Source organism: Pogona vitticeps, chromosome 2, assembly GCF_051106095.1.
Source record: "Pogona vitticeps strain Pit_001003342236 chromosome 2, PviZW2.1, whole genome shotgun sequence".
Lineage (NCBI taxonomy): Eukaryota > Metazoa > Chordata > Lepidosauria > Squamata > Agamidae > Pogona > Pogona vitticeps.
Window position 1 is genome coordinate 210,491,963 of NC_135784.1, and position 24,820 is coordinate 210,516,782.

Sequence of the window (24,820 nt, forward strand, 5' to 3'; positions counted from 1 at the left end):
AATTATGCTTCCTGGCTTGCTTCAGAAGAGATGGTAAGGCTTGCCCTGAATTTCTTGGAGATTGCCAAATTGTGCTGAGCATGCTAAGAGCTGCTGCAAAATGACTATTCAGTTTACATATCTGCTTACCAGGGATGGGAACTCGTCAAGAGGGTCACAGTCAAATGGGACTTAGGTCACAGTGGTGACACAACTCTTGTTGTTTTTTCAGTGACTCAGACTCAGCCTGTGACTCAGGACCCACTCACCCTTCCCTCTTTTTTTTTGGAGAAAAAGGCTTCTTTTTAACAGAGACTTGGGGCTTTGGCCGAAAGACTTGACAACATCCCTGCTACTTACTGCTAATCCTGCATAGGTTTTCGTCTTTGCCCTTATTCCATTAGCATTTGTGTGCCTTTAATGAAAAATGTCCAGTGATTAAACATTTGCTTAGCATTTTATTTCAGAGAGGAAAATGTAGTTTATTGACTTGGAAATTAGTTGAGGAAGTGCCTTTGTTTTTATCACAATAGGCTTCCTATGATGTAATTTTCAAACATCATTTCAGAATCACGTATTAGTCATATTGAAAAGTTTCATGTATACTTTTTTTGTCTCTTTTTTCATAATTGCCAGAAAGGTATATGCCATTCCATCCTAGATACCTGGAGGTGCCATTGACTCCTCCAGGCAGACCAGAAAAGCTGCATGGGGATTCATTGTTGAGACAGCTGCAGCCAGAATCACCATCTCTTTTTAGTAAAAGGTAGGGGAAGGCCTATAAAGGCATAAAATGGTATGACTACACTGCAATTTGCCCCACTGTTTGTGCGGGAGTTTGCACTGTTAAATTCAATGTATTTTCTGTTTACTACATTACATACAGCTAACTGCAAGTATGCCCATTCTTTCTTCATGGACATCTATTACTTTTTCAACTGGCAGGGGCTAGTGTGTTTTTTTTTAATTGCCTTCTGCACACATTGGGACTTTTTTGATTTTTGTTGTTTTTGTTGAGTTTATGGCATGTTTGATTGCCTATAACAGTAAAAAAAAAGCAGAGATGGGTGTGTCCCAAGTTGATACTGATGGTGGGGTGCCTTTAAAAAATTTGACAAGTGACATAGTGCTGAATTGATATAATTGCAGTGCTTATCTGATATAGCACTAATGTGGGAAATAATGATTTTTTCAAAAATTGTTTAGAGGAGAGCCAAGAGATGCACACTTCAAGAGGATGTTTGTGCTGTAGAGGGCTGCTCCAAAGAACTAGGCTGGCCAGGAAGCACTGAGGCAGTTTCCTTTTTGTACAGGAAGTAGTACTGCAACAGCCTGGAAGAGAGACCTGTTTCAGATGAGTGAAATGTAGGTGTTTGTTTGTGGGTAGGAACTCTTAGAGTTCTGCCTGAGGAATTCTTTAAGAATTCTAGGAATTAGAGTCAAAGAAAGAATAACACACTCCTAGTAGCAATTTGAGGTGCAGTGTGAACACTTGTCACAAAAAATGCAGAGAATAATTAAACATCCTGTGTGAACAACAACAGTGATAACACTGCCATAAGAAACTTTAAATCAGCCTGAATTGACCCAAGACAGTGGGTCCCTACCTGTTTGGTCACAAGCCAAACTGAACTAAATGTTCACTAGTATAAATTACCAATTCCAGCAGAATGCACTGCTGCATCTGAGCAATATGGACTATGTAAATTCAAGCTTGTCTTATTATTCAAGTTGAAGTTATACAGGACAGCTGCTTGTTATAAAAATACACTGGAGATGCCAATGAGTCCACATTCTTGTCAGAGATAAGCTGCAAGAAAAAGGATAGTTATCATCATCATTATCTTCTTAGAACTGTAGAGCTGGAAGAGACTCTATGGGTAATCAAGTTCAGTTCCTGTCAAGGAGGCACAGTGGGGGAATCAACCTCCCACCTCTGGCTCTGCAGCCACATACCTAAACCACTGAGCTGTCCAGCAGTTCCTATTGAACCAGCTCCTGGCGGAACTCCGCCTGGCTCCCTCCCTGTTATCGTTTAGGAGGCAACTCAAAACATTTCTTTTCAGGGAGACCTTTCATTCCAACCCTGGTTGAGGGATTGCTTCCCTCCTGTCCTGCTAGCACCAGGAAATTGTTTATGGCACCATTGGTTTTATGCTGTTATGTGCTGCAATTTTACTGTTTGTTATTTCTTTAATATATGTTTAACTCTGCTGTTAGGCTGCCCAGAATAATTCTCCTGCACTAGTGGGGTGGTATAAAAACTGAAGAAAGTAAGTGTGAGATATGTTATTTTTGGTCATGGTCCTTCAATCTCTGCCGAAAAAACATAACATTTTGTCTCCTTCATGCTCCTCCTGGCAGGCCCAAAGTCATTTCTGTTTCAGTCCATCTTTGATGTGTAGTTGGTCTAACTTGTTCTTAGTCGGAATATTTAAAGAGTATTTGCTAAACTGATGTATGGTTTATTTTATGCCATTCTTATTTAGCTCTAAAGTTTATTATTTTAAATAGTTTTCAGTGCTAAAATTTGGAAGATTTGTGATTAAATAAAATGATTTAAAATATCTGAACTGTTTTTCATTGAGAGTTTTTATCATGTGAATTTGCATGATAGTTATGGTCATTAGGGATCCCAAATTTGATGGACATTTGGGTTGAAATATATTAAATCAGGGATGGGGGACATGTTGCTGGACTCCAGTTCCCATCAGCCTGAGCCAGCCTTGTTGGGGTGATGAGCACTGTAATCCAGCAACAACTGAAATGCTGCAGGTTTCCCCTCCTTATGTTTATCAAACATTTAAAGTAATGTGTTGATGAACACAATGCCAGTATAGCTAATCACAATAACAAAACATTTGGCACACAACTAAGGATGTTAGACATAGTTTACCAAGTATAATGTAGTACAGGCTTGCACAAATTTCCACCTACCTGCTGGGTGTTTTTTGAGGGGGCTCTGCTAGCTGTTGCATGATTGCTCCTGCTGTGCACATAGACGGCAAAGCAAGAGGTTTGTTAAGCATCTGGCAGTTCACTGCTGATCTACATGAGGCTTGGTGAATCAAGCCACTTTTTTTTCTTGCCCACAGAAAGTTTTACAACTGAAACATTTAAGGGAGTCTTCAAGATCTCTACTAAGATTTCACAAAGTTAATCCCTTTAATGTTTGCTATCCAGGAATTCCTTGGCTTGTTTGAGATAACTGTGCTGAGTTCAAGAAAACAAATTAAAATATCTATGGACAGATGAAGCAGCCGTTCCAAACCAGTTGCCTAGCAGATGTGTTTGATGAACTACCCCACCCCTGCCCCCAGCATCTCCAGTGCTGGCTCAGACAGTGATGGTTGAAACCCAGAAGTTTGGAGGGGAATAGTTTGGGAAAGGCTGGCATAGAGCAGTGCTTCTTGCTGCTGCATGCTTATATAACAGTCAAAATTCAGAACACAAAAGAGGCAATAGTATTTGGCACACATTTCCCAGTACATGACTGCTTGTTTCACGGTATATGGCCTGCTAGGGTTTTTAAGTATCCCTCTAGCCCATGGAAGAAAAACATGCTTTCACTAACATGATCTACTCTTGTACTTAATGACCTAAATCTTAGCGCTGCTCACAAGTAGATCGACTGAATCAATTTTTTTAATGGTGAGTCTACACTTAATCTAAATCCCATTGTTTCAGTGGGTCTACTCCAGTTGGAACTAGCAATAGAATTTTGACCATTATTATCGTATAAGTTATAATACTATAGTTAATAGTTTCTCCCAAATATTCACATGGTGAAATGGAAATTAGAGAAAAGGAATTGCCATCATCTAATATATTTATAATATAAGTAAAGGCTGAAAATAATCTAATGAACTCCTGTCATTCTTTTCCTTAGCATTTTGATTACAGAACCCATTGCAGAATACTTTGAAGCTCTGATATGGCAGTCAGAGAAGTATCAACATCCAATGAATTCTCTTTTACTTGCAGGTAAGTTGGTGCAGGTTCTGTTTCCAGTTGTATAGTAATCCCAATTTTGGAAGAACACAACAAATCCTAGAGAATACTCATGGCATGTGATGTTCCATTTCATGATAAAATCATTGTACCAAGCAGGAAGTTTAATTCTTAATTTTTTTTAAATACATGTTGAAAATCCTGCCGTAGCTAGGACAGAATCCCAAGTCCGTTAAAGCAGTGGGCCCCAACCTTTTTGACACCAGGGACTGATTTAGTTCAAGACCATTCTCCCAAGGACTGGGGTGGTGGTGGTGGCAGGCATCCATCCATGTGGGAATGTGTGCAGGTGTGTGGGGCACGTCTGTACATGCAGGAGGTGGGTGAGCATCTGTGCATGCATGTGGGGTGGGCATGTGTGTGCGTGTATGCAGGAAACAGGCGGGGGGTGCGTGCATGCATGAAGGAGGTGTGCGGATGTGTGTCTGTGCAAGTGGAGGTGGGTGGGTGGGCATCCGTGCATGTGTGTGTGTAGGAGTGCATGTGTGCATGCGTGTGGGAGGCAGTGTGCACGTGGATATGCATGAATGCCCGCATTCCTTTAGCCTTCGAAGATCTGTCTTGGCGGCCCGGTCTTTCCAAGGCCACAGACTGGGACCGGTCTGTGGCCTGGTGGTTGGGGACCCCTGCACTGATCATCACAAAAGCAACTAAGGTGGTAATGTTGCTGAAGGTGTGATTAGATGTCCCAGTTATCACAGCCTAGATTGGTCTTGGTCCTGCTAAACAGTGTCACCTGGAGGTGCAGTAAGTCATTTGGGGTGATCTTTGCATTCATGTGCAAGGATCGACTGCACTGCATTTCAAGGAACTTTGTTTTGTACAATCAAGATTTTCTTTCCCTTTAAATGGAAATATTTCTTAAAATTATTAAGTTGTTGTCTAGCTGTCCCTTTGGTGAAGCTGCTCAATAATCTTGAGAAATGGAAAACTTCCTTTTTGCTTGCCTTTGGAGGGCAAGGGAGAGAACGATTTGTATTTGTTTTTAATTGTTGCTGACATATCAGTGATGCTTTGGAAGGGTTTTTTAAGCCCTATCAAAGTATCACTGATGTGCTGTATCAGTTAGCAACAATTAAAAAGAAATGGAAAGTTTAATCTCCCCTCCCCTCAAAAAAATGAGTGGAATGGAACCTTCCCATTTCTCAAGATCATTAAGAGGCTTCACTAAAACAACAGCCAGGCAGCCCCTTTGGTTCAATCCCACTGATCACACACATTGGAACTAAACCAAAACCGAACCATCCTATCCATATAAAAAAGCAAAACAAAACAAAACAGTAGACCCTGACATGGATCCAAAAAGGTATGAGTAGTCATTGATCAAGGGCAGGATGATTCATGATGGCATGTATGTCATGTGGTCACCAGAAAAAAAAACCTAATCAGCCCTTTCCTGACCCAGACCAAAATATTGCCTCTCCCACCCAGTTTAAATGTGGCAGGCAGAAGGGCATATGGGTCTTTGGCTATGCTCATAATTTTAATAAAAAGAAAACCATATCTCTAAAAATTTATCTCTTGATTTATGTCCTTTCAGTACATCTAGTTTGGATGTAGGCTATTGAGAAAGAGCAATGTACCAAACCCAGTCTAACCAGTCTAGCCGCCCCGAGTAGACATGGTCTAGAGGGGCGGGGTAAAAATCAAATAAATAAATAAATAAATAAATAAATAAATAAATAAATAAATAAATAAATAAATAAATAAATAAATAAATAAATAAATAAATAAATAATAACCAAAACTTAACTAAAAGGCTATTCGGGTCCTTCCAGTATTTTGAAATTTCAATTCAGGCAGCTAGGAAAAGTAATGAAATCAGTCTCTTACATAAGGGACAGAACATGGTCTTGCTTTACATGTAATGTGAAGTCCACTGTCTTCTGTGGGGAGTATACCCTAAGAAGTCGTTTTAGAGAGGCAGTTTCCATTGAAATAAGCCCCCTAAAACACAGTCGGATTTAACAGGTATGCATCTGGAGGGTTGCACTGCTGATCTGCTGGGTATTCCACCAGGGAAGGATAAGTCGGGGCCTGCTAATTGTTAAGCCCACCTGGCCTCGACACAAAAAAAAGTTATTTGCACGTGCAGAAATATGCTGTGAATGTGCCAAAGGATACAGCAGTTGTCATCCTAGGTCAGTATTCCTGGTGGTGTGCCTGGCCTCTAACATAGGAACCAAAGGCACAGCCCTGAACAAATGGCTTTGTCTTCCCCAAGCTTGGGTAATCTCTGCCTCCCCAGATGTTGATGAACTACCTCTCCCATCTTCCCTCACCATTGGCCATAAGGGCAGAGAATGATCGGGGACTAGAGGCCAACAACATCTAGAAGGCTAACAGTTCCACATTCCATTAGGCCTTAAGCAACTATTTAGAGGAGTAGTGAAAAGAATAAGAGACTGGATTTCTCCTTTGTGGCGGGATGATGGGACTGTGCAGAACTGAGCCTTTTCATCATTAGTTCCAAAAAAGGTAAAGAGCACTTCCAAGCTGATTGACTGTGACCTAGGCACAAGATATTTGCCTGCAGAAGCTTACAAGAAAAAAAGAATATGCTTTTTTTAAAATAGAGCTTGCTAATAATTGTTACATCTTTGTCCCTTTTTTCATAGAGCACCAGACTCTTGTACCTCTTTGCCACCATATTTCAGTTACAGAACTGAAAACACTGCTGTCTGTACAAGAAGACCTCACAGTCCTCAGCGCCTTTGAAGAAGACGGATTTAATTTAAGAGAGAACTTTACTTCACCATATACTTTAGAAACACTGAGCACAGTTTCGGATAACAAAGAAAGAGCTGTCTGTACTAATGCAGAAGAAACATTCACAAAAACAAATCATTTCCAGGCAGACAGTAAGTACTTAATATACCATTTTTTTTCAGAGAATAATGGCAAAGAAAAGTTGTTTCACAGAGTACTTTCAGTTTGGTGATTGGCAACATCAGATTTTCAACTGACGCCCCAATCCTAAATGCACTTACTTAGGCAAAAGGCCATATTCAAACTTAGGGATAAGCCCGCAGGTCCACGCATATTTTCTAGCTGCTCCTCCCCTTTCTCATATGAATTTTCCCTGTGGTCTTTCACCTAGATACCGCTTTATACAAATATCAGCAGGTTAACATCAAATTAAATTGATGCCTGAGCTTAATTTGAGAAGGGCAGATGCAAACCCTGGGGAAACTGCCAATAGCCATGGCTTCTCAGATGTTACACTTGGCATACATCTGCAAACTACTTATCCATGTTCAGAGGCTACCCTGTTCTAGAACACGAAGAAATGGGGGCTTTAGGTGGCATTAACTTTTTAATGTTTGTTTATTAATTGAGCTTATGAATCGCCTTGTATCTAGATCCTCCGGTCAGTATATATACATTAGTCCTGGCACTGATCTAGTGGGGGACATGCTTCTGTCTGTCTGATAAAATTGGTCCGGAAACTCTCCCATTATCCAATTATGGCTGCTCTGAAATAAATGTTGTTATACATTTAAAATATAAATAACATGTTTGTACAATACTTTGGAAAGGGATTCTACAGCCTGCCTACTTACCTTTCTTTATTGCTGAACTGATTCATTTTTAATTTGTATATTTTTCCTGATTACACTAAATAGTGGATATGAGGAAGTACTGATTTTCCTTGTTTCAGCTAAAAGAAATAATATTTGCACATTGTAAAGCAAGATGCATGGAGAATATTCAACCCTTGGGCGGGGAAGTGAAACTGTACTTCTGAATGAGTTGTATTTGTATAGAAGTGTATATAGAAAACAAATATTTTTTTCCCTTTTCAGAATGGCTTGAAGAACAAAGTTCCTTTCCTACCAATGCAGAGGAATCTTTCAGTATCCCTGATGATAGTGGGACAAAAAAGGATTGCTGGTCTCCTCCGAAAGAAGAGATGTTTCCTCCAGATTCCGTGGAGTGTCCACCAGAACAGTACAGCAGCTCTGTTGCAGGTGACAGTGCCTCTACTGAAAATCACGTCAGGAAAACCCAGGTAGATGGTGAATTAGGAAAGCCCATGCAAGAAGACAGGGGAAACGATATGTGCCGTCTAACTGGTTTCAGGGAAGCTTATGTTGAAACAAACAGCATATCCAGAAACAAAGTGCCAGTTCCATCTGAACTACCTAGAAAAAACGGAGATGATTTTGACCTTTTGAGCAGTTTTATCATGCTGAGATCTAAACAGATGGTCACCCAAAACGAGGAGTCAAAAGATGTGGAGATTCAAGAAGAAGGTAATTTCTGGCACATGGAAGCCTTGTGTGGCATGGCTTTAGACATCTGTGTTAACATGCAGACAAATGACATGCGCATGGAAATCTCTGTTCTTTATTGTGGACTGAGAATTAGGAAGGAAAGAGATTTTCAGCTAAAACAAGAATCAGGAGGGAAAGAGAAGTATGTGTGCTACATTATACATACCATGCCTGCTTTGTTTTGTTTTAGCTTTTCCCCTGTAAGATGTCTCAATATTCATTATGCCTTCAGGTTCAGACTAAGAACACTCATATTTCTTAATTTTAGAAGTCCAGGTTTCTAAGCATAGTAGTGGCACAGCTAAGGATCAGGTGGCTGTTTTTCTTTTCCTTCAGCTGACAGAACAGTGAAAACCATGTCTGGGAAATGACTATGTGAAGTGGTGAAACCAGAAGAAGGCCTAATTGGAAACATATATGACTTAGGGCGCCAGAGACATAAGCTGGTTTGAAAGTAATTCCCTTGCCATAGGGAAGCCTATGAACTCTAGTTCTGTGTCAAGAAGAGAATTCATCAGAAGCAGAGAATTCTTTAATCCCATACTTAGTCAGCAGTACTTGTTAGTTGTTAGTTATTAAAGGTAGTCATTAGAGTTATCCCAGTATGTGTAGATTGTCCCAATGTGACCTAGGCCATTTTGCTCTGTGAGCATGTGTTGGAAGGCTACAGGTGCTTTATAGCCTCTGAGGGCACATGCACAGAATGAAAGTATTTTTCATGAGATTGTATGACAGTCTAATGTGGGATTCACATTATTTCCAGTGGATGAGTAAACTGTGGCTCTGGGCCACATATGGACCCCAAGGCTGTTTTTGTAGCCCATAGCCCTCTCCCAACCACTTATTTTTCTTATCAAAAAAGATGAGCTGCAGTCTCTGGAAGTTTCATGGAGTGGCAAATAACTTTTCAAAAAGGTCACACTCCCCATGCACCGTTTAGAACCAGAAAATAACAGATTTTTCAAAAAGGGGAGATGGAATTCTAGAGGCAGCAGACTTCATTATTTGTAGGTTTTGGCATTTTGATTATCTGTGTGACCCTTGGAAAGATCCAGGGGTAGAAAATTGGCCCCAGAGGCTGCCAAAATTTTCTACCTCTACCCTGGAGTGTTCGTAGCATCCCAATATAAGGGTAGGAAACCCATGGGTCATTCGATATTGATAAACTCCAGCTCTTGTTGGCCATATCCATGGTGGTGTATAATGGGAGTGTCTTCCAAAGGTTGTTGGGCTAGTACCTAATAGTTTATGTGAATTGTATGAAGTGATTTCCTGTAGTGCAAGAATCCTGTTGGTGTTTATGCAAGATTTACATAATTTGCTATGGGTAATTAAAGATTATGGTTGTTGTGGGTTTTTTGGGCTTCTTGGCAGTGTTCTGAAAGTGGTTCTTCCTAACGTTTCGTCAGTCTCTGTGGCCGGCATCTTCAGAGGACAGCAAACTGTGCTGAAGATTATCTTTGAGTTTTTATGTTGCTACGTGCCATCCAGTCAGAACTGACTTACAACAACTACAATAGGGCTTTCGAGAGATATCTAAGGAGTGGCTTTACCAGTTCCACACCCCGTAGGTAGTTCTCATGGCTAAGTGGAGATTCAAACCCTATTCTCTGGAGTTCTAATCCTGTCACTCAAGCCACTGTACCACACTAGGTATCCCCACTGTTGCATTACCAGAGTGCATTTCAGTCATGTGCCTGGTCATGCACCCAGATGCACAACTGGTGCACCTCACTAGCTCATCAGTTAGTCATGATTCGCCATGGCATGTTACACAAATGTTACGCAAACACCATCAGGGTTAAAGCCTATATGTTTATGATGAAAAGTCTACAGTAAAATTAAGTATATCTGTATTGGGGAGTGGGGAGGAATAGTCTTCCTTTTGTGCTTCCTTATTCAGTTCTATTAATATACAGAATGATTCGTGATATTACAGTCTCACTTTTCTGTTTTTCGAACTGCTTACAAGGCAGAATATTAAGGAATGGAGAATTCCTTTATTTTCTACTATAGCAGAACATCTGTCAGTAGGTCTTATATTTCCATCTAGTGAACTCAAGCTAGAATTGCATCTTTATTCTGACAAGATGCTTTAGGCCTGCTTCATGTGGCAAAGCCATGTGCATTACAAGTTTATTCTATAGATAAAGAGAGAAATGGCTGAAAAAAATACAGTGATAGTTTGGTGCTTATAGTGGTGTTCTGCCACAGCAATGTTTTTATACCATGCCGTCTTTTAGACTTTGTGAGTCTGTGCCATGCCATGTGGATTAGCCTGAGATTCATCACTGTGCCAGTTTTCATGTGGCCTTAATCATTTTGTCTTACCCTTGGGAAGGCTTCAATTTGAAAGTTTTCTCCAGAGATGTGACTATCATAGGCATTTGGGAAACAGAGAAACAAAAGGTGGCCATGTAATATATGGCTACAGAAGCAGCTGTGTGATCCAGGAGTCAGAACAAAATTCTGGAGTAAGAGGTAAACATTTATTTAATACCAATGATGGTATTACTTCAGCCAGTATTTTGGAAAGTGTATTTTAACCAGACTTGCAGAGCATCATCCTACCACACCTTGGTTATAGATGGCTTCTTCAATTTATTATATTTATTCTTCAAAATTCCATAGCTCTACCACTTTCATAAGGTGAGTAAAAATTCCTTGCCTTTTGCTCCACTGTTGACTAAATTTGAAAGAGTAAACTATTAAAATGTGTCTGGGGTGTTGAATTGCCCTCTATATTGTCCTGTAGCATTTGTGTTTTTGTTCATCTTTTATAGTTCTAAATGCTCAGGAGGAGACCCCACCATCTGAAAATCATGACAGTCCTGTTGTCCTGAATGCTACAGTCCCTCTGGAAAAGCAAACCAAGGAAAATGAAATAGGCTCCATTGTAGTTAAAGCAGCAGGTACTGAATGTTTTCAGGCAATCAAAAATTTCTTTGATGGATGGTTGTATAATGTGGGCTTTCAAACTGTGCTCCAGGGAGTCCTGATATTCATCTGTTTGGAGATGATCAGTAGTAAATCAAGTCTGCCTGAAACATAATTTGTCCATTATAATCATTCTCCCTTTGTACCATATGGCTACAGAGGAATGTGGGATATGTTCTAGGCCAGTGTTTCCCAACCAATATTTGCCAATGTGTTTTCTGGGGGGTCACAGATGTGTGTAACCCTTATATGTGTTGTAGCCATTACATGTTTTCTTCCTTGACCTTTCAGAGCGCAGTATTAAAGTTAGCATGCATGTGTACATGTGAGAAATCAGCCCTTTGGGGGAGAAAGAAGCCTGTACTTTCAGAGAAGGGATTACTTTACCCCATTACAAATGCCTTTTTATGCCAACATGGCGGGGGGTGGTGGCTGCAGGTAACTAGGCTATTATAAAAAAGAGTTGTGACTCAAAAAATGTTGGGATCCACTGATTCTAGGCCAGCCATCTGTAGCCTTGTGCCCTCCAGATGTGTGCTGCCTGAAGGGATTGGAGTTATAGTACAACACATCTGGAAGGTACAAGACTAGGGACAGAAGTTTTAGGATGTACTTAGTTCTCACAAGGTGATAGTAAAGCAGAGGAGGCTTGCCCATATAAACTAGCAAGGTGTCATAGAACATGACACAGAATCCTTTGAAAAGAATGAGGTTACAGTAGATGGTGGCTTTGTAGGGTTTCTGGGCAGAATGTCAATGTAACTTGGTTCTTTCAAAATATAAAGGTCTGTAGCCACTGCTGTAGCATATAACTGTGACGTTTATGAACATGTTACAGCTTGCATGGACTACTATTGGGAGATCAATGTTTCTTTATCACTGTTAGGCAGGCTGGCTGAATAGCTCACTAAGACAGAGTACCTGGCTGAGTAATGAATCAGGAGTTTGATTTCCTGCTGAACTTCATAGGAAAAGAGCCATCCGGTGTGGTGTTCAGCAAGCTATGTGGTCCCTGAATGAATGAATGAATGAATGAATGAATGAATGAATGAATGAATGAATGAATGAATGAATAAATAAATAAATAAATAAATAAATAAATAAATAAATAAATAAATAAATAAATAAATAAATAAATAAATAAATAAATAACCAACCCGGAAGAAGGGAATGGTAAACCATTTCTGAATACTCTCTGAGAAGGGTTACCATATATCAAGATTACTTTGACAGTATGTTATTAAGGTAATATTCACATAAAATAGTAATAATTACATGTTAGGTCAATTCAAAATTATGATGACCCTTTTCTGAAGTCCCAGAAATGTGATTATTACAAACCAAGTACATAAGTGGTATCATAAATAATGCCCAATAGAATTGGCTTCTTGTCTCTTTTTTTGTAAGCATTCTTCCGCAAGACAGGCAAAAGAACAAAGAAACACCCATAGAGACGCATCACACGCCACAGATAGTGATAGGGGTAGAATTTTCTGTTTGCCTTCTTCTACACGCTAACCAAAGGATCCACAGAGGGGAGGTTGCATTTGCAGGGAGGCCTATCCATATGGTGTCATGTTTGCAAAAGAGGTCTCTGTGTGGTGAATGTTTCTGTAAGGAATTTATACCTGACAGGCTTCTTGGGCTATATAGTATGTAGGTAGACCCATATGTAAAATTGGTAGAGTGGCATACAGGTATCAAGGGTAAGCTGGCAAAGAATCGGGAGTGCAGTCACCATCTTTGCCATTTGAACTTTCAAATGTTTGCAAAGGACTAAAGCAGGCATGGGCGACCTTTGGCTCCATCCAGCATATCTGGCGATAAGGGATCATGGAAGTTGTGATCCAAAAACATCTGGAAGGAAACCATTTGATATGAAATATTTGTGGCTGAATATTAAGTATGTAAACCTACATTTGATTTGGCAAGGAGATAAAATGGAAGTAAAATACTTCTGTTGCAGCTATTTCTCTGGGAATAGAAGAATCAGATGCATTTGTTTTTGAAAAATGATAACAATGTTGCCACCTAGTGTTGATTTGTAGCAAGCATCTGAAGAGGAAAGTTTCATAGTCTTTAAAACATTAGATGTAAATACTTACACAGTTTGGTCTTGTGGAATGTTAAAATGTTTTACATGGCTACTAGAGCTTTTATTATGTTACTGTGTTTTTCTGTAAATAAGACAGGGTCTTATATTAATTTTTGCTTGGAAAAACACATTAGGGCTTATTTTCAGGGGATGTTTTATTTTTTTCATGTACAACCGTCTACATTTAATCAAATACAGTCCTGTCATCTTCTTCTGGTTGCTGCACAATGGTGGAGGGCAGGGTTCCACTTAACTAGGGACTCTTTGGGGGGTAGGGCTTATATTACGAGCATCCTGAAAAATCATGCATGGGCTTATTTTCAGGTTAGGTCTTATTTTCGGGGAAACAGGGTACCATACATCTTATGTTTTGTGGCTTTCTTGTTTATTTTTTTGTTTTAACTAGAGAGCCAATTTCAGGCATATCTGATCCTTGAAGCAGCTGCGGCTCCTGTTTTGAAAGAGCTTGTGTCTTTTGGCATATATAATTGGAGCTTTGCTACCCTTAATTTTGATGACTCCAGATTTTTTTTAAAACAACAAGAGAAAGTGATGAGTGATACTTTTAAACAAGATGTGACTGGTAAGGTGACATTTGGCTCTTAAATCACTCTGTTTATAGAGAGATTGTATAAATTACTCTAGAATATAAATGAAGTCATTCATAAATTAGAGCACATCTACGTTGGCTCTTTTGGAGGAGATGGGTGTGGGCTAAATAGGGTCACTTGGGGTCCAGTGGAAGTGCAGTATGTCATTTGGTGCAATCTACTCATGCAATCCAACTTCATATGGCTCCTTCCAATGTCATGAATAATGTCACTTAATAAGTGTCATATTCCCACCTGTCCCTTGGTTGTTTCACCAAACAAAGGGCACCAGCTGTGTATCGTGTTGCTGCCACCAGTTGATTACATTGACATTATGTATTATTAATAACAGAGGTCCAGGCAATGTGTCATTTTAAATAGAACCAGATAGAAGATGTTTATTGATACAGGTGATGAAGGTACAATCAATGTCTTTAACTCTTAACCAAACATCCTACTTCATCCACTCTCAACTGCTCACTCTCTCTCCCTGCTCCACTCCCAATTCCAAAACCTCCCTTCTCAACTCTTCCACTCTCCCTCCTGCAGAGACTCTTATATCTGGTGAATCCGCTTCTCCAGCACTCTCATTGGTACATGCAAATAGCTTATTACTATTCATGACCTGGCCAGATGCCACACTAAGGAAGGCACTTCAGAGTACAGTATCAACAAATTGAACACTTCCTCTGCTCCTGAGTGGAAGGGCAGGGGAAGTTGATTTTTTTAAAAAAATGTCCTTGGTGAACACCACCGAGGCTCTGCATCACTTTAAAAAATTGCATTTGGCTTGTCTGAACAGTCAAGAAACTGCAGGCAGGTTCTTTAAGAGAAATTAAAGAAAATATTGTTAGTTTTCCTTTTTTTAAAAGCGATGCAGTGCAGCTTTGATGGTCTATTAGAGTCTTTAAAAAAACACTTACCCTCTGCCTTTGCCAAAGAGTAGAGGAAGTGTTTAATTTGTTGATATTCTGAAGTGGCTTGCTTATTAAGAAATTCAAAAAGCAAGGAGCCTTGACGGCCAGGAAGATTCACTTTTGGTCCATTTCCAGTGATCACACACACTGGAAACAGACCAAGCCAGAGCAATCCTACCAATGCCAAAAAGGTAGAAGACCCTGACAGGTGCTCAGAAAGGACTGCTCTGGGGACAGTTTGGTTGACTCCATCAATTACATTGTGTGATCACTGGGGGAAAAAGAGCAAACTGAACTGTCCCCACAGAAGAGCAAACACTGGGACAAATGCCTGTCTGATGGAGCCCTTAAGTTGAGAGGGTAATTGTCCTGGAAGCTCTTTTTCAAGGTTTCTTTCCATGAACTTCCTCCATAAGATCCCTCTAAATGAAGATGTTGAGATCTCCTCCATGTAAAGATTGTGCTATGGGCCTCTATCCATATTTCCAACTAAAAAATCCTTCTGTATTAGGTCTAGGAGAGAGATGGGGCTTGATTGACCCATATGACTCAGTCTGACTCAGTATAAGGCAGCTTCAGATGTTCATATATTTGTGATCAGAGATAGCCTTGGAAACACAAGGATTAGGAAAAGAAGGACTGTGTGTCCAAAACAGTGATGGTGACACAGGTTGCTTTCATAGTAACTCCTTACTCCTCCTGAGTGGACATCATTCTTTTCATGCAGTTTATAGGGATAATCCACATGACATTGTTGCCAAACCATTGTATTCTAATTGTTTATGTGTTGTCCTTCTTCTTTCATCACACCAGATTATTTTAACAGTATTGCCACCTAAGTGATTGATTATTCATTATTTTCATATTGTAGAAATAAAGAAATAGTTATTTGTGTGGTTAGGGAAGATATATACAAACAATACCTTCTTTTTGCTTTATTTAGCAGGTACCAGTAATGCAAAAGATATTACACTTTCCAAACATGCTGCTCTTCTTCATTTGCTGGTAACAGTTAGAGATCTCTTATTAACATGTAACTTGAACACAGCATTAGGTTAGTTTTATAAATAAATGTACCTGTTCATTGTTCAAATGAGATGTAGAATTTTTTAAAACCCAGAACATTGGTGTAAATTGAAAACACGCTGACCAAAATCCTCTTGAGCAAGATCAGTATATATAATAGGAGTGTCAGCATTGGAAGTGGCTGCTGATTACATGCTTCCTTTTGAGATTTGGGGGTGCACAGTGCTTTGTCTTATTGTATGTGAGCTGTGCATACCCTAAAATCACAAAAGGAAGCCTTTACTCAGTGGCAGTCTGCCATAGCCAATTCTGTTGTTCCTTGTGAGCAGGCAAAACTGCACAATAGCCTTTTAATTGCTGTGATAATGTGAACACCCACTAATATTTTGAAGATCAAAATAGTTTTGATCCTGAGATTGCATATGAAGCATATATGGAAAACTAAAGGTTGAAGGAAGGATACAATAATTTGATGTAATAATATCTAAATGTTATTGTTGCTAGTCAAGTTTGTAAAGCATGCCGTAATGTTATTATTACATATTTGAAATAGGATATTTGTCCAAGGCAAAAGATAGGTATGAGGACTTCTTAGGCTGTACTTTGGATAAGGTTTGGAGACAGTTGAAGATTGTGCAGATTGCTGTGCAGAATCGGGCAGTCAATCCCAAGATAACAGAACTGCATCATCAGATGTCTAAGTGGGTGCACAGCAATATGAATGACTGGAATAAGGTAAATAACGAAGATTTATATTTGATGCAAACTGTTGTATAATTATGTTGCCAGAATTATTGTACACAATGATGCATATAATGTAAAACGTTAAAGAACAGATGTTGCTCTATTAATAGAGCTAATGGACAAATGGAGCCTTGAACCGGTGCCCTTCCTACTTGCAGAGGGTTTAAAAGAAAAATACCTTGCTACAACTCTTAATTAGGTGCAAAAGCAAACATGCCACTCTCCCTAGGTTTCCACTCTTACAGATTCCCATCCAACTAGCAAATGTGTCCCATCTTTCACTGGAATTTCTTCAGGTGTGGTTTCTCCTAGCAGGCTCAAGAGTCACTGACAGGGCTGGCTCAACTTATCTTGTTCATGTTATCCTGGTTTGGTGATGTTTTGGCTGTGATGATTTGATTTTTATTTTATTATTGTCATTGTTCATTTATTGTCATTTCTGTTTGATTTTATTGTTTATGAGCCACCTAGAATAGTGCCTTGCAGTAATGGGGCAGTATAAAAATCAGTTAGACAGACAGACAGACAGAGAGAGAGAGAGTTTGTAATCTAAAGTGGATTGCCATCACCCAAACTGAAGTGCACTGCACTTTCTGAGAGAGAAAAAATCACAAGTATCTCTTTCCATTGTTAACATAACAATAACAATGATAATGTATTAAATAGTAAGTTATTGCATTTTCATGATACCAAACATCTGCTTCCTGAGGCAGCTGCCTCACCCTGTATATGTACAGCTGTCTGTGATGATGATGATGATGACGATGACGAGAAAACAACTATGGCCAGAATCCTCTTGAGAAAATCCATGTGCATGGAGCAGTTGCACAGCGAGTGTTTTTTCCCCCTACTCCTGCATGCTGTCCTTTGCATGACTGGTTGTGCCCCTCATTTCACAAACAGTGGGTGCTTGTGTGAAGGGGAGCCTGCCTGTGAGGGGAAAGGCCTGCATGATTTTCCTTCTGCCATTGTGTAAATCCATAGGATTAGGGCTCATGTCCCTAAAAGGTCCTTGTCCAGCACTTCCCCACTGCATTAAAGCAGAAACACTGCTAGCTTCTAGGCTCTTGTGTAGGGAATAGGAGCAGCTCTCAGTAATGTAGCAAGGAAATGGGGCAGCTTGCACAGCAAGATAGGGGACTGATGACTGATTGCAGAAGTATTAATTTGTGCTTGGTCTTGCTTTTCATTTTTCCATATCATGATTTCTATCTCCACATTTCTTTTAAATTGTTCTTCCATCTTGTAATAAATCCTAAATTCTTCTTCCATCTCATAATAAATCCTGTGGTGTTGATCATACTCTGCTAACATCTTAACATCTATTTACTTTTAGCTGTCAAATACATTGAATTGTAAAGATATACATGTTAATGTTTTTATTCTGTGTTAGGTAGTAATTATAACTAGAATGGATTTTGATGAAGAAATAGCTCTCCTAATCAACTCTATTAGCACAATAGAGGGTAAGTGAGCCTTGTTTATATACTTGTGTATAGACACTTTCATACTCAATTTATGCCTTGGATCAGGATGCCAAAGTGCTAATATTATTATTTTCCCCCCAATTCCTGTATGTAGTGAGAATTTCCACATTTTCATTTCTTTTTGAATGACAAGCCACAGAGGTAAAAACTTTTGGTAATGTTGTGTCAAACCCTGCATTGAGCTTATAGGGGCACACATGGCTATGCTATAAACTAAATAAGGGACTTGCTAGATCAGACTAGTGACTTACCTCCTTCTGCATTCCATAGCTAATTGGATGTCTATGGGAAGACCACAAGTACAGCATCAGAATAATAACAGCATCAAACCTTATGTCAACTAGCTAAACAATCCAGACCTAGTTGTATTTGCATTCTTTGCTGGCTAGGTAACCTCTTACACATTTCCAGTCCACATTTTCCAGTCCACATCCAATCTTGTGGGATATATCCTGACACCCCCCTCTCTTGGATGCACATCTTAAGATGGTGAGGGGGTTTGAGTATGTCAGGAAAGCTGAGAGCAATATTGTCAGGAGTGCAGACTCAGTCAAGAATCTCCCAAGATGAAATGGCCAAAGCTGACAACAGACTTAAGTCACATCTGCCTTCTTCAAAAATAATGGTTCCAATATTATATGGTTTCTTAAGAGAATTGATAGTCCTAGTGGTGATGGATGTGAAGAGATTGTAGAAGGGCAGGTACTATGTCTCAGCAGTGCTGGAAAGTGATATTGGTGGAAGAGCTTTCATAGACAAGTGGCAGTGATAGACTAATCTTGTCGGTGTTGTGCAGAAGGAGGCAATAGTAAGCCATATCTCAGGGCACTTCTATCTTGAAAATCCTATGAGGAAGGAATCCAAAATAAAACAAGAGATAGTGCTAGAAGATGAGACTTCTGGGTTGGAAGGCACTAAGTGGGTTACTAAAGGAGAGCTGAAGATAAGCACAAGTACGTACTGATGTTCTGATAAACCAACTGGACTAGAGTCAAAAGAGCATTCACCTGCTGATATGCATAAATTCTAAAAGAAATTCCAAGGCTGACATACATTATTGGAACCTAGAGTGTTAGAAGCATGAATCAGGGAAAGACTGAAATTGTAAAACAAGAAATGGAACCTATGAATATCACAATATGTGAATTAAAGCGGACTAGAATAGGACATTTTCAGCTATCAACTTAGAAGAAATGGGATGGTTCTGAGAATAAGGTGTCATGTCGCTCAAGAGGTTGCGAGCTATAATGTAAATTCGGACTGATTAGTATCTATCAGAAATCACAGGAAGCCTGTCAGTACAACCATCATTCAAGTCAACGCTCCAAATACTAATGCGGAAGAAGAAGAAAAATCGGAAGCTTCTGTGTAAGTGTCCAAGAGAAAACTGATCACACCGCAAAAGAGGAGATCCTGATAATCATAGTAGACTACAATGCAGAAGGGAGAAATAAAGCAGAACTAAATGTTACCAGAAGATTTTGCTTTGAAATTACAAATAAAGCAGGAGAGTGACTCAGTGAATTCTGTGATCTGACAATCTGTTTATTGCAGTTATGGTTCAAGGAATCATACCAATAATTGTATATAGTAAGACCCCCATTTCTAGTCCCTCCCCCCGTGGATACTGAAAACCACGGATAATAGCAAAGGCTATGAATTCTTCTCTAACAAGTACTGTATTCATAGTGCGGCCTCTGTCTCCCTCTAGTGGTCTAGTTCTGGTCATACATGTGAAAATAGGTTTTTCTGATTTTTTTTTCTTTTAGTATTTTTAATACTTTCAGATCATGGATAAGTGAAACTGTGGATACTGATCTTGTGGATATGGGGGTCCTACTGTATATGGATGTCACCAGATCACCAATATAGAAACTAAACAAAATGTTTAAATAGAAACAAGACTAAAAGTAGGCTATGGTACAGATTATGGACTGTTACTGTCAAAAATTAGAGTAAAGCTGAAGAAGAGGAAGATCACTTTATCAAAATATAATGTAAATAACATTCCAGATGTAAAGACCATGGGGAAGAGATTTGCATTACTAAATACAATCAGTTGCAAACCAGATGAACTGAAAAATTGAAAACAAAAATATAATATCTGTAACCAAAAGATAAGGAAAATTTTGATAGATGGCTGAACAATCTCCTAAAATTGTTAATGAGAAACAAAAGTAAAAGAATACAGAAAAGGAGTCAAAATCTTAAACATAACTTTTCAGTATTTTGCACACAGGGGCAAAGAGGACTATTGCAATAATTGCAAAGGAACAGGAGAGAGCACACAAAAATGAAAACAAGATATTGGAAGAAGGAAATGGGTCCTCTAAGCCAAAATTTGGGATGTTGCAAGATCAGTGGATAGACCTCTTATCTGATCAGGATCAAATGAAGACAATCTTGAATATATCATGAGAAGCCAAAACTAGCTCAAAAAGACAATAATGCTAAAAAAAGTTGAAGGCATTTGGGAAATAAGAACATTAAACATGAAATGGATTGATTCAGTAAAGGAATCCACAGTCTTTACTTTGCAAGACATGCACAGGGTTGTTAATAACAGATGTTTTGCGGGTCGTTAATTTGCAGGTTGCCAAAAACTGGAAATGACTTGATGGCACATAACAGTCATATCCTAGTAATTAACTATTATGGTTTAATTAAAACTGTAATCCTGTAGCCTTTGCCAGAGAGTAAGTGCTGTTGACAACAGCAGAGCTTCCATTTGAGTAAACATGCAGAGAATTAGGCTGTTAGAGGCCTTTATTGTTTCATCAAGGTCTATTGAATAGGTATTTTCTGTTTCTTGAAGAAACATCAAGAGACCCATTAGAAAGAAGACTGATATACAAAAAATGGTAATTTAATAGCTATTAATAAAGAGCATTTTGCAATGGAAAGTAATAGATTAACAATGACTGCTTTTAGAAGTTAAATAAAAGAGAAAAAATAAAGTGCATTCATATAAATATTCAAGAGTCAATTATATCAGTATAATTATTTATTTTTTTATTTATTTAATTTTGGACTTATATACCGCCCCATAGTGCTACAAGCACTCTCCGGGCGGTTTACAGTTTCATTATACAGGCTACACATTGCCCCCCAGCAAGCTGGGTACTCATTTTACCAACCTCGGAAGGATGGAAGGCTGAGTCAACCTTGAGCCGGCTACCTGGGATTTGAACCCCAGGTTGTGAGCACAGTTTTAGCTGCAGTACAGCGTTTTAACCACTGCGCCACGAAATTACTGTTTGACATTATTATTTTACTTTCTTTTTTACCATGTCAACCGGCATAACATTTCTCAGCAACTGCTCGTTGGCTATATGTCAATCTTAATAGATGAGTTTTTAACAGAATATTTCTATCTTTAAACAGGCTTGAAAACAGGATATTTGAAAACAGAAAGAGGAACTTTCTTAGAGAGTAAAAATGTGATAAGTAGGTGGGTATAGCTCATTTTTTGTTGAAAAACACATGAAGATCTTGAAATGCATTTAGAAGAGCATTTGTAGAAAGTAACTGAAGGTCATCATACTTATTAATGTTTCATTTTCAGTTTGGAACAATATGATTGTGTGGTTGTACATAATCAACACATTGGACCCAATTTTCCTTGGACATCTTTTTCATCAGTACTGGAGTATAACTATTCAGAAAATTCCTGTTGGATTGATCTGTGCAAAAGCATGAAGATTTCTTACCTAGCTTTCAGGACAGCTGTCCCAGAAGCAGGTAGAACTGGTTTGTGAATATTCAAGATACCATGTGGATGAAAAAGAGTTGTGCATAATTAATCTGCAAAGTGTTCTATATATATTATGCCAACAATTCTTGTAAGAACCTCTTCAGGTGCATCAGTACTGCATTAAAAATAGGTAACTGAAGGTGAACATGTGTAGTTTGCATAAAGCCACTTGAGTGATTCGTTATTTCATCTAGTTCACCTAATGCAGTATTAATGTGATATTTTATCCCAGGATTGTCACAGTCATAGTCCACTTTCTCTTAGCTCAGTCCTATGATACCAATTCATAAACAAGTCTTATTAAGGGACTTTGTCCCAGATAAATAAGATGTTCTGTATAGAATTGCAACCTTGGCCATTAACCTTTGTTTTAGAAATCTCCGAGATTTGGAAACACTAATGAACATGCAGCTTCTTCCTCATAAGGACAACCTCATTAATTTCAATAAAGACAGCTGATATGATGCAATTCCCCATGCAGATGCCAATCTGTCCCCACTATTTAAATCAATGAAGCAAGATACCATATGCAAGAGCTCTGTTAGAATCACATTTCTTGAAGAGCCATCTCCATTGAAAGTTGTTTAGTTCTAAATTATGGAGATGTTCCAGGCAGGGATTAGGGGTGGTACACTAAAAGCATTACCAGAAGGCTTTCAGTCTGGGGATGGCAACGTGCAGCTTTAGAACTTCTCTGTATTGTTTTGTGATACTGTTTTGTTGGCCCCTATAGCTGTTAAGAACAAGACCGTGTGGTCTTCAGGGCATGCATTTCGCATCATGACCCTATGTTTCCTTGTACAACCAAGAACAAGATGAAATTGTCACTTAAAAGCCAGTTAATTGTCAGTTACAGAATTACATTGCATGGGTGTAATAAAACAGGACTTTCCAAAATTCTATCCACTCATGAAAAAAATAAAGAGTTCGCCAAACATTTTGGAGATTATTGTCCAAAATGAATATAATCTCATGTGAAAGAAAGTTATTTGGACCTATCATAATTCTATATCATAATTCTCATATGATTTTTGATCAGGGACAGTGTCATTTCTATATTCTTGTACAAGTCCCAGCCATGATGCTAGATACCAGTTACAGTAGTAGACGTCACAGCAATGTGCTTTTTTGTGAAGTTATTACACTGTTTATCTTTAGTAGAGATCTTCCCAGATAATTCTGGAGATGTCCTTTTGAAGGTGCAAATTCCCTACATTTTCCTGACATCTGAGGGACTTCTCAACATCCCAGAAATTCTTCAGCTACTAGAGTCTGAGTGAGTAATGAAACCACAGCCAGTTTAGTGTTGCATCCCTGACTTAGTCAGCTCTCACATCATCATATTTCCCCCTCATTCCCTGCTTTTGCCTCTTTGGTGACTCTGCTCTGGTACCAAAGCTGTCCTGGTATGCAGGATGACAAAGAATGAGGTGCATTCAAAAGAATACTTTTGTCCCACTTCTCAGTAAGCAGTGGGCGCTAAATCAGGGTAGTTAGATAATAACAGCCTTCTGTGCAGCAGTTCAGCTAAAAAAACCTGCATTGCTGTGAAGTGCAGAAAAGTCCTGTTGGAGCTCAGTGTGATACAGGGCCAAGTGTCCATGGTGAAGAGAGGGTCTCTCTTTAGAGGGAAATAACTCTGGAATGCATGAAAGATACAGTTGTAATATTTTGGATTGTGGAATTGCCTGCCACTGTTCTGCTAACAGGGATTTCTCTATTTAGATACAATGTTACATTTATTGAGCGGAGTGCCTGTGAGGCTTTACAGTTCTTTGGTAGCACAGAGCACTATGTTGTGATGACGATAGATGAAGGCACTGCCATCATTGTCCAGGTAAGAAATTTCACTACTGCCTGTGAGTACATGTGAATGACACTGCTCCACTGTACATTATTGAAGCTACTGTCTTAGACATGGAGATGAATTGTATAGGTCTAAGTCTATTGGCAATGTAATAATCAATCAACATAAGCAAGGTTCTAATATATTTTGTCATCTTATCTGATTGAGGGGTTTGCAAATCTACTAGATATGTTGGCTGCAATTCTGTTGCATAATTTATGCCTGTAAAAGAGCAAGGATATCATAAGCAGAGGGCAATTTTTGGTAATTAAAAGCTTCCTACTTCTGCCCCACAGCTTTTGTGATTCCTGTGTAATCACTTCCAATGTGGAAGCTGCAGGACAAAAGGAGGGAGTCTTTGATTACCAACCTTCTACAGTCGTGCCCCGCTTTACAATTGCCCTGCATTACAATGAAACCGCATTACGCCGACGTTTTTGCGATCGCAAAACGATGGTCTGAATAGGCTTTTTTCGCTTTGCGATGATTGGTTCCCTGCTTCGTGAACCGATTCTTCGCAAAACAACGATTTTCCTACAGGGGATTAGCGGTTTCAAAATGGCCGCCGGGTAAATAAAATGGCTCCCCGCTGTTTTCTGGGATGGATTCCTCGCAAGACAGCCACCGAAAATGGCCACCCTATGGAGGATCTTCGCTGGACAGTGAGTTTTTAGCCCATTGGAATGCATTAAATGGGTTTTGATGTGTTTCAGTGGGTTTTTATTTTTGTTCTACAGCGATTTCGCTGGAACGAATTAATGTCGTAATGCGGGGCACCACTGTACTTCTGTCCTGCAGTTCCCATGGCTTCTGTGCAATGAAGGGGATTACACTGGAGTCACAAAAGGCATGAGATAGAAGTAGGATATTTTTAATTACAAAAACATCATTCCTACCCATAATGTCATCATTCTTCCATAGGCATAAGTTAGGCAACAGGATGTCAGCTATTGTATTCTTTAATTTGCCACCTTAATAATAATATATAAACTTGATAGATTATTAAAGACAATTGTTAAGTGAGCTTTCAAGTTTGCTAAGTTAAAGATCACAAATGAAAGAATAGAGTAACAGAATAATGAAACAGTAAAGCATTAAAAATTACTACAATCACTTGTAATATTACCTGTGCATCTTCTATCAGTGGAATTGTGAGG

General features: G+C 39.1%; 1 protein-coding gene across 1 annotated transcript in view; it reads left to right on the forward strand.

The window, feature by feature from the left end:
• Nucleotides 1-24,820, forward strand: part of SHOC1 (shortage in chiasmata 1) — a 51,054-nt gene that overhangs the window by 14,340 nt on the left and 11,894 nt on the right. Inside the window, 13 exon segments of the mRNA XM_078384083.1 lie at nt 616-745; nt 3,869-3,963; nt 6,609-6,851; nt 7,797-8,246; nt 11,051-11,179; nt 13,706-13,882; nt 15,753-15,860; nt 16,386-16,567; nt 17,970-18,042; nt 21,448-21,514; nt 21,629-21,804; nt 22,976-23,093; nt 23,543-23,654. Coding sequence (XP_078240209.1) covers nt 616-745; nt 3,869-3,963; nt 6,609-6,851; nt 7,797-8,246; nt 11,051-11,179; nt 13,706-13,882; nt 15,753-15,860; nt 16,386-16,567; nt 17,970-18,042; nt 21,448-21,514; nt 21,629-21,804; nt 22,976-23,093; nt 23,543-23,654 — 2,060 coding nt within the window.